We start from the raw sequence: 10719 nt of genomic DNA on the forward strand, positions 1-10719 counted from the left end.
TACATGGCTGATAAATATATGAAAAGATGCTTAATATCACAGTTGTTAGGAAAATGTAAATTAAAGCCATAATGAGATGCCACTTCATACTCATGAGGATGGATGTTAGCAAAAGCAAACACCAGGGCAAGGTGTGTAAGCACCTGGTGGAGCACTTGCCTAGCAAGCCCACCTGGGTTCAATTCCCAGCACTGCAAAAACAAACAAGAATCCAGAAGATAACAAGTTTTAGCAAGAATGTGAAGATATTGGAACACTGATGAATTATTGGTGTGATTAAAATCCCGAAGCCTCTGTGGGAAATGGTATGGAGGTTCCTCAAAAACTTGAACATGGAACTGACATGTTGTTCTAGCCCATTCAGGCTACTATAGCAAAATACATTAGATCATTAATTTTTTTTCACATTTTTAAATTGGTGCATTATAGTTGTATATAATGGTGGGATGTGTTGTTACATATTCATCCATGCACACAACATAATAATATAATTTGAATATCACTCCCTGGCACTTTCCCACCCCACCCCTCTCCTCCCATGCTCTGGTCCCGTTCCTGTTCTACTGATCTCCCTTTAATTTCCATGAGATCCACTGCCATCTTTCTATTTCTTTTTCCTTTCTAGCGTCTACATATGAAAGAAAACATATAACCCCTGACCTTCTAAATTTGACCTATTTTGCTTAATATAATTTCTAGTTCCATCCATTTTCCTGCAGATAATATAATTCCATTTTTCCTTATGGCTGAATAAAATCCATTGTGTACATATGCCATATTTTCTTTATCCATTCGTCTATTGATGGACGCTAGGCTGGTTCCGTAGTTTGGCTATTGTGAATTGTGCTGCTATAAACATGTATATAAACATCGTAGTATGATGACATTAATTCTTCAGGATAAATACTGAGGAGTGGCATAGCTGGGTCATATGGTGGTTCTGTGCCTAGACTAGATAATTTACAAACAGTAGAAAATTATTGCTCACAGTTTGGGAGGTGGGGAAGTTCATGATCAAGGTGCTGGCAGATTCGATGTCTAGTGAGGACCCATTCCTCATAGGTGACACCATCTGTGCATCCTCACCTGACAGAAAATGTAAACAGGCTCCCTGGGGCTTATTTTCTAAGGGTGCTACTCCCACTCACGAGGATTCCATTCTCATCACCTGATCACCTTCCGAAGACCCCTTCTAAATACAATTGCATAGATTGTTAGGTTTCAATACATGAATGTCAGAGGCACAAGGTTTCACTTTGAAAAGATGAAAAAGTTCTGGAGATGAACGGTCTGGGTGATTGCACAGAAATGTAAATGTACTTGAGGCTACAGAACTGTATACTTGAATATGGTTAAAATGGCACAATCTATGATATGTATATTTTAACACAATCAAACAAACAAATAGGATAGATGGGTTTTACTTTTAAAATGAGATTCCTAGCTTCTCTAAAATATCAGATCTTAGGATCCCAACTCTACATTTCTAGGGTGGCAGAAGCCTGGGCCTGGGTAGTGTTTGCCTCTTGAGACAGAGATAGAAGTGGGCTTTTCTTTCCCTGGAAAGTTTTATGCAAACTTGAAGCAAATTGCCCATAGGGAGAACCCCAAGGTTTTGAAGCTGCAGATGTCTTTGGAGAAGTGAAGTTGTAAATTGTCAATGTAAATTATTTGGGGAGAAATGTGTCTTTGACTGCCTGAACCTCCAGCCTGGACCGAAGCCTCTTTTGCCTCTGGGGTGGAGTTCTTGGACTTACATTGTCACATAGCCCTTAATATCAGTACAAAAGCAGAGGGAAAGCTTCTCAGGCATTTGTGATTTCCTCTCTAGGTGTCTCCTTTTGCTTCCCAACCAAATGAACTTTCTCACTCTTGCTTTCTCCCCAGCTTTCTCCCTAGAGAGCAGGAGGAAGAGTTCTCTCTGAAATTCCATTTCTTGTTGAGCTTTCCTAAATTGCTGTATATCCTCTTTTATTCTTCATCATCTCCTTGCTTCCCCATTGGAGTCTTATTGTCACCAACAGAATGTCCCAAACCATCCACTGCAAGATTTAACTGTCTGAAGGATAAAATATTACAAATGAGCCTATGATAAGCTTGGGAGGGGGGGTTTCAGGGTTAGAGCCTTTCATTCACTTAGCTCTCCTGAAATTGCTGATTCCCAACACACACCTGAGGTGGGATTACCTGCTCAGGGACTCCTCTCTCCCCTCACACCATGGGATTGGGAGGCAGGGCTGGCATGGGCTTTGTTCTCTGCCATTTCTGGTGCTTGCACAGAACCCACCCCACTACTTACCAAATATTTATTGAAAGACAGAAAATGGAGTACTCCCCTCCCACATATTTAATATTTGAAATTGCCAAAAGGATTTCCTAAATTTCTTCACCCACTTCCTGAGCCCTACAAACGGCCCCATGCTCCCATCTTTGGAAAGCCCCTTGCCTTCCTCATGCTGTTTCTGAGTGTCTGGAGGCCCAAGTTTGGTTCTGCTTCCCTTTTGTCTGAAGTTGGGGGGGGGAGGGATCCCACATCTGACAAATCTGACCTCAGAATTGCTTACAAACCCAGCTGGAATGAAGCACAGTTGCTTCAGGGTCTGGGCAGGGGTTTGGGGCTGGCAGACACCCTGTGCCCACCAAGTACTCCTCCTTCCTCTGGCTGCCTCCCGTGGGGCTGGGGATCTCATACCTCCCCAGGATGCACACAGCCTCACTTAGGCTAGGACCCTCCAAAAAAAGAGGTTTCAAAGTTCCCAGTTCCTCTATAACCACAAAAGTTTCCAGTTTTGAAACACCTCCTCCAAGGTTATAGGAAGGGATTGCTGGCAATATTCTCGTCCTTGACCTAGGTGGTGGATACAGGGATATTTGCTTTTTAATAATTCATTAAGTCATACATTTACATTCCGTGAACTTTTCTGAATGTGCACTACATTTCACAATAAGAAGTCAAAGGAGAGTGGGTCCCAAATACAAGGGCAAGAAGAGGAGGGTGGTAAGGTGGTCCCCAGCAATGCCTGTGATGTTTAGGAAGTGGGTGGATGGTGGTTGGCTTCCGAAAGATCAGGTTTTATATTCACCACTCATTAGCTCCAAACCCAGCTGGATTTTATATTCACCACTCATTTAGCTCCAAGATCTTGTGAAAGCCCCAGATGGGCTTGGCACCGTTGCTAACTCTGGCTTGCCTTCTGATTCATCTGTAAAATGGGAACTGCGGTGACTCACTGGTGGTTGTGTTCTGTTTGTAAATCACTATTTCTCAATCTCAGCACAATTGAAATTTTTGACCAAATAATTTTTAGCCATAGTTCTGAGGATCTGTCCTGTGCATTGCATAATGTTGGGTGGCATTCCTGGCTCATACCCAGTGGACACCAGTAGCACAGACCCACCCTGGAACCCCAGTTGTGCAAACCAAAAATATTCCCAGATATCTGCCAAATGTCCCCCAGTTGAGAACAGCTATCTAAAAATGAATCAATACAACTTATTTACCAATAACAACATGCCCAACATACTATCAGCATTCTCTTACTTTATTCCCAACTTGAAATTTTTCCATTTCCATTTTAAGAAGGATGTTGAGGCCCTAGAGAGCTAAATGATGGGCTGAGGACACAGTGCTATTTAAAGCTGACACATAAAATTATAACAATCTGAGCAGAACCAAACCCCTCCCCCCAAAACAAGGCAGAGAGAGAGAGGGTTGGGGGAAAGATTTCTCTCCTTAACCCCACACTTTTAATCCAATCAACCATGGTTACTGAGCATCTGTGTGCCCCAGCTCCTGCTGGAGAAGGAGATCCTGTTTTCCAGGTGTTTTGTGGAGGAAGCAAAATTAGTTGGAACATTTCACAATAAGAAGTCAAAGGAGAGTGGAACAACAAAGGGCACTGGATCCAGCTCTGAAAACCGACCATGCTGTCATTATTTTAATAGGTATTCAAAGGCCCAGGAAGTGTTGAGGCTTAAACTGGCCTGAATGTGAGGGTAGGATTTAGCAAGTGGAAGGAAGCAGAGCAGGGACGCACACCTATAATCCTAGCAGCTCTGGTGGCTGAAGCAGGAGAACCACAAGTTCAAAGCCAGCCTCAGCAAGTTGGTGAGGCCCTGAGTAACTTAGCAAGACTCTGTCTCAAAATAAAATATAAAAAAGCCTGGGGATGTGGCTCAGTGGTTAAGCACCCCTGGGTTAAATCCTTGGCGGGCGTCACACACACGCAAAGAAGAAAGAAAATATAAATAGTCAAATAAATAAATCCTGTTTCTGAATAGACAGTGGGAGGTAAATCTGGCTTGGAGGGACCTACCTGCTGCTCTCAGCCCCAGAAGTGGTCAGTGGGGATGCCACTTCCAGGGAACCTGCCTCACTGGAGTAGAGCGGTCTGAGTCCACATGGAAGAGCAGACATGTGTTTCTTGGTTTCATTTGTTGTTTTGCTCAAGTCACAGGCCCATGTGGCCTCATAATCCCCATCCCAGACTGCCTGGAAGTTACATCTGCCAGACACATTACACGGGCACCTGCATTCCTGCAGGCATTTGCTCAAGCCTGACTTTTAACCCTGCCCCTCCCTGTGGCTGCCTTCAAGTCCTGGCACTAAAAAGCTGTTTAGAAGAGGGGAGGTGCAGGGAGGGCAAAAGAACTGGGGACTGCAGAATCAGGGACAGGGATATACGACAGGCCACGAGATGACTCTACCTTGTCCCTAGTCAAAAATCCTGGAAATTGGAGAAATTCAACCACCATCATCATGGGTGCTGCTGGTGTCTGAGACTGGGGGTGAAGGTGCCATGAAGAATTGGGGCATCCCTAAAATCCAGGCAGGGCTACTAAGATTCAGAGGCAAGACTAGGATATGTTTCCACTTAGCAAGTGGAAAGTTCTCGGTTTTTGGTTACACACAGAGCAGAGTAACGTTGACAGTAGTGATGTTGATAACTACCAAGCATGTAGATTAACTATATGCCTAGTATTTTGATAAACATTCACTTCTTTCATTTAATCCTCACAATAACCCAACAATGTAGCTGCTACAATTATTCTCATCGTACATGAGGAAACAGAATCTTTGAGGGCAGGGCTACTTTGCCAAAGTTTTACAAACGGTCAGTGCAGAACTTGACGTTCTTCAATCCAACCCCAGGGCCCTCACCACGGATGTGGGCCATGCCCATTTAAGCCCTGTCTGGGCACGAAGAGGTGCCTCTCTCGTGGACTGAAGCATGGCACCCCAGTGGTGGGTGTGAATCTCTTAAAGACCATCTGGTGAATTTTGCTTGTGCTGTTTTCTCATTAAACAACCCTCAGACTCAGCTTCCCAGGCGACGCGCATTCTGAGAAAGGAGGCCACAGCACTGCCAGCCTGACAGCTGTATTTTTCATTCGTAAATTAATAAACTGGCTGCCTGGGTCCACACACACATCTGTTAAGGTGAGCCTACCCCCGAGCGGAGCCCACTGTGGGCCAACTTAATTGAGATTCGGAGTGTGCGAGAAAAAGCCCCGGTCACGGCCTGGTTGCCAAGGAAATCCCTCCTGGCCTCCTCTTGGCAGATTTGGCCATCAGTCCCCAGTGACTGCCTGGCTCTGTGGATTCAGACTGCCGGTCAGATTGTGAGGGTCGTCTGTACCACGAAGGAAGTGACAATGCCAAGTTCCAGGGTGAATTCCAAGTTCCACATTCTGTGCCCAGACTCCCGGCGCCAGGGCAAGGCAGTCCTTGGCTGGGGAATGGTAAGGGTTTGTCTGGGGATGCTTTTTTCCCTCTCCACACATAACCTGGGCCTTCCTGCTTCTTGCACTTTCTCTGCTTTCATTGATTGTGGCTCTCACAGCTGGTGATCAGCAGGGTTACTCAGGGAGCTGTATTTTTTTTTTTTTTGAGTCATTTAATCGACTTTGTCTTAAGAGCAGAGAATAATATTTTTCTCCTTTTACAAAAATATGATTTTTACATAAGTACATCCCAAGATAATGGGAATAGATGGAATTGAAAAAAATGTACTCTTTGGCTTCTAATGACGGTGTAAGATTGAACCCAAGGGCCTGATCTTCATCATGAGCAGTGGGTTTGATTTTCCGTGAAGCTCAGTGAGTGGTATATCTTTCTGTAACAGGGCTAGTGTGTGTATGTGTGTGTGTGTGTGTGTGTGTGTGTGTTAAAAACACAATGTGAGATCTACCCTCTCGACACGTGTGTAAGTGTGTAAGTACAGTGTTGTTAGTTAGATGTACATTGTCATACAGCAGATCTCTAGAACGTCCTCACCTCGCCTGACTGAAACTACACATATTGAACAGCAACTCTCCGACTCCTCCTCCTGTCCAGCCCCTGGCTACCATCATTGTTTTTCTGCTTCTATGACTTTGATTATTCAAATAGCTCATGTAAGTAGAAAATGCAGTATTTGTCCCACTGCAACTGGCTTATTTCACTTAGCAGAATATCCTTAAGGTTCATCCACGTTCAATATTTCCTTCCTTTTAAAGACTGAACTCTATTCTATTTTATGACTATAGCTCATTTTCTATATCCATTAATCCTTCAAGGGACATGTAGGCTGTTTCCCACTCACCCAATAAACATGGGTGTGCAACTGTCTTTTTGATATTCTGTTTTCAATTCTTTTGGATATAAACCCAGAGGTGGGATTGCTGGATCACATGGTAATTCTATTTTTAATTTAAACACATTTTTATAGCTACTTATTTATTTTATGGTACTGGGGATTGAACCAGTATACATGTTAGGCATTTGTATGTATTCTTTTTTTTTTTTTTTTTTTTTTTTTTGGTACCAAGGATTGAACTCAGGGGAACTCATGCATGCTAGGCAGGCACTCTACCACTAAGCTATATCCTTAGCCCACTATTTTTTATTTTTTGAGGAACCTCCAAACTGATTTTCATAGTGCTCCACCATCATACCTTCTCAGGAATAGTACACAGGGGATCCCATTCTACACATCCTTGTCAACCAACATTCGGAATTTTTCTTTTCCTTCCTCCTTCCCTCCCTCTTTTCCCCTCTTTTTTTCCTCCCCTCCTGACTCCCTCTCTTCTTTCCATCCTTTCTTTCACAATGGCCATCTAACAGATATGAGGTGATAATAGCTCATTGTGTTTTTATTTTATTTTTTCATTGTGGTTTTGATCTTCATTTTCCTCATAATTATTATTAAACATCTTTTCGTATACATGTTAGGCATTTGTATGTATTCTTTTTTTTTTTTTTTTTTTTGGTACCAAGGATTGAACTCAGGGGAACTCGATCACTGAGTCTCATCTCCAGCCCTATTTTGTGCTTTATTTAGAGACAGGGTCTCACTGAGTTGCTTAACACTCGCTTTTTACTGAGGCTGGCTCTGAACTGTTGATCTTCCTGTCTCAGCCTCCTGAGCCATTGGGATTACAGGCCTGTGCCACCACGCCTGGCTTATTTGGACATATTCTTTGGAGAAATGTCCACTCAGATCCTTTGCCCATTTAAAAGTAATTATTATTTGTTATTGAGTTGGAGAGGTTTCTTATACATTTTGGGTATTAACCCCTTGTCAGATACACGCTTTGCACTTTTTTCCATTCCAGAGATTCCCTTTTCATTCTATTGATGTTTACTTTGTAGCTTTTTAATTTGATATGATTCCATTTGTCTTTTTTTTCCATTTTTTTTTTGCTTTGGTTTGTTTTTGGTGTTATATCTAAGAATTAATAGCCAAGGCCAATGTTTTAAAGATTTTCTCTATGTTTTTTTCTAGGTGTCTTATAGTTTCAAGTTTTATGTTTAATTACGTCTTTAATCCATTTGAGTTGATTTTTTGTGTGTGTGTATGTGTAACATAAAAGTCCAATTTCATTCTTTTGCATGTGGATATCCAGTTTTTCCAACACCATTTTTTGAAAAGGTTACCTTTACCCCATTGTGTAGTCTCGGTGCAATTGTGGAAGATCATTTGGTTGTAAATGTGTGGGTTTAATTCTGTGTTCTCCATTCTCTTCCATTAGTCTATTATTCTGACTTTATTTCCAGAACTTTTGATTACTTTAGCTTTAGAATATGTTTTGAAGTCAGGAAGAATCAGATTTAAGATCTGTTATTCTTTCTCATTTTGGCCATTTGATGTCCTTTTGTGTTTCTTCTGTAGGTATTTTTTTCATGGTAGCCAAGGGCTTACTAAAATATTTTATGTGTCACTTCTCAGTCTTTTGACTAAAATCAAGTGTATTAAAGCATCTTATAATAATCAAATTTAAGTTGATAACAACTTAATTTCAATAATATACAAAACTGTACTTTTTACCCCACACTCACTTTGTTATTGATGTCACAAATTAGATCTCTTTATATTTTTTATAGTTTTTAAATACTTTTTGTTGTTTACCTTCTAAACAAGAATTAAAAGTGATTTATAGTTTTTCATTATTATAGTATTCTATATTTGCCAAAATATTTAATGTTATCAGTGAAGTTTATACTTTCCTATGTTTTCATGATGTGTCTTTTACTTCAAATTGCAGGATTCCCTTAAGCATTTCTTGCAATGCAGGTAGGGTTCAGTGGTGATGAACTTACTCAGTTTTATCTAGGGAAGTCTTTGTATCTTTTTTTCTTTTTCTTTTTCTTTTTTAAACATAGGGTCTTGCTATGATGCTCAGGCTGCTCTTGAACTCCTGGATTCAAGCAATCTTACTGCCTCAGCCTCCTAAATAGCTGGGACCAACAGACCCTCTTTCCTTTTTGAAAGATGGTTTTGTTGAATGTAGTATTTTTTATCTGAAAGTTTTTTTTTCTTTCAGCACTTTGGATATATCATCCCACTCCTTCCTAGCCTGCAAGGTATTTTGCAGAGAAATCCATTGGTAGTCTGACAATCTTCCCTACTATGTGACAGGACTTGTTTTCTCATGCAGCTTTCAAAAGTCTTTCTCTTTGACTTTTGACAATTTAATTACGTCTTTGTGTGGACCTCTTTGGTTTTATCTTAGATGAAGTCTGTTGCATGTCTTGAGTCTAGATATCCATTCTTTTCCCAGTTTGGGGGAGTCTGGGGACATTATTTCCTCAAAAGCTTCCTGTTCTTTCCTTACTCCCTTGTCCTTCCGGGACTCCCATAATGCAAATATTGGTTCACTCAATGGTTTCTCATGAGTCCCTAAGGCTTTTTTCACTCTTTTCAAATTTTTTTTTCTTTGCTCCTTTAACTGGATCATTTCAAGTGGATTGACTTTGAATTTACCGGTTCTTTCTTCTGCCTGATCCAATCTGCTATTGTATTCCTTCCACAATTTTTTAATTCAATTATTGGATTCTACAGTCCCAATATTTGTTTGGCTCTTTTTTTTTTTTTTTTTTTTTTTAGATTTTCTCTTTTTTTTATATTCTCATATTGTTCATTCATCATTATTCTGGGCTTATTGAACATACTTATTGACTCCTCTCCTGGGAAACCTTTAAGAAATACAGCTTTCCAGAACCCTCCCTGGCGATTCAGATGTATATACAGGTTTGGAATCCATTCCCACTAAAAAGACGATTTTCAGCCTCTCCCACCTCCCAGCTCTTTCCAAGGCACTATTTCTGGCCTAGTAGGTTCTGACTTTCTCTTTCATTCTCTGTGTAATTCCACAGCTGAGGAAGTGGAACTTCAGAGACACTTCTGAATCTCTTCCCTAAATCCAAGACACCAGAGAGCCCACCAACTCTTCCTCTATCTGCCTTTCTGGGAGCCACCATGTCACTGAGCGATGTCGACGTGCAGAAGCAGATCAAGCACATGATGGCTTTCATCGAGCAGGAAGCCAATGAGAAGGCAGAGGAAATAGATGCCAAGGCTGAGGAGGAGTTCAACATTGAGAAAGGACGTCTTGTGCAAACCCAGCGACTGAAGATTATGGAGTATTATGAGAAGAAGGAGAAGCAGATAGAGCAGCAGAAGAAAATTCAGTTGTCCACCATGAGGAACCAGGCAAGGCTGAAAGTCCTGAGAGCCCGAGATAACCTCATCTCAGAATTGCTCAGGGATGCAAAGCTGAAACTTGGTAGAATCGTGGCGGACCCAAAAGTATACCAGGATTTGCTGGATAAACTAGTGCTCCAGGCTCTGCTCCGATTGCTGGAGCCCGTGGTGATTGTGCGCTGCAGGCCACAGGACTTCCTCCTGGTGGAGACTGCAGTGCAAAAGGCCATCCCTGAGTACCAGAATGTAACCCAAAGAAATGTGGATATCCACATGGATCAAGAAGATTACCTGGGTGTGAATGCCGCTGGAGGGGTGGAGATCTATAGCAGCAATCGGAAAACAATGGTTTCCAATACCCTGGAAAGTCGCCTGGATCTCTCAGCCCAGCAAAAGATGCCAGAAATCCGAATGACATTGTTTGGAGCTAATCCCAACAGAAAGTTCTTTATATAAAGCTCTGGAAAGTGAAGCTTGGGTTAAACTGCCAAGTCATTAAAAGTAAGTTATTTGGGCAAAGGAAACTAGTAATGTTTCCTATTCTTTGAAAGCTCCAATATGGTCCTATCTTCTTTCATAAAAGAAAGCTTTCGCTTTGAATAGCTAAAGGCCTTATGTGTTTTTAACTTTGGAATAAAGCTCAAGTTGATGCTCATAAATTAAATTCCAGTTCATTCACACATACAACAGCTTCTGGACCATTCTGCAGTCTGGGATGCAGCGACTGAAGATATCTGCTTGTTAGCTTAGCTTT

General features: G+C 41.6%; 1 protein-coding gene across 1 annotated transcript; it reads left to right on the forward strand.

The window, feature by feature from the left end:
• Positions 1-9653: 9653 nt before the first annotated feature.
• Positions 9654-10507, forward strand: Atp6v1e2 (ATPase H+ transporting V1 subunit E2). Its single transcript, XM_040271099.2, has one exon. It carries the CDS (start codon positions 9741-9743, stop codon positions 10419-10421), a length of 681 nt encoding a protein of 226 aa, XP_040127033.1. The 5' UTR covers positions 9654-9740; the 3' UTR covers positions 10422-10507.
• Positions 10508-10719: the final 212 nt, after the last annotated feature.

The sequence above is a fragment of the Ictidomys tridecemlineatus genome, chromosome 12, assembly GCF_052094955.1.
Source record: "Ictidomys tridecemlineatus isolate mIctTri1 chromosome 12, mIctTri1.hap1, whole genome shotgun sequence".
Classification (NCBI taxonomy): Eukaryota; Metazoa; Chordata; class Mammalia; order Rodentia; family Sciuridae; genus Ictidomys; species Ictidomys tridecemlineatus.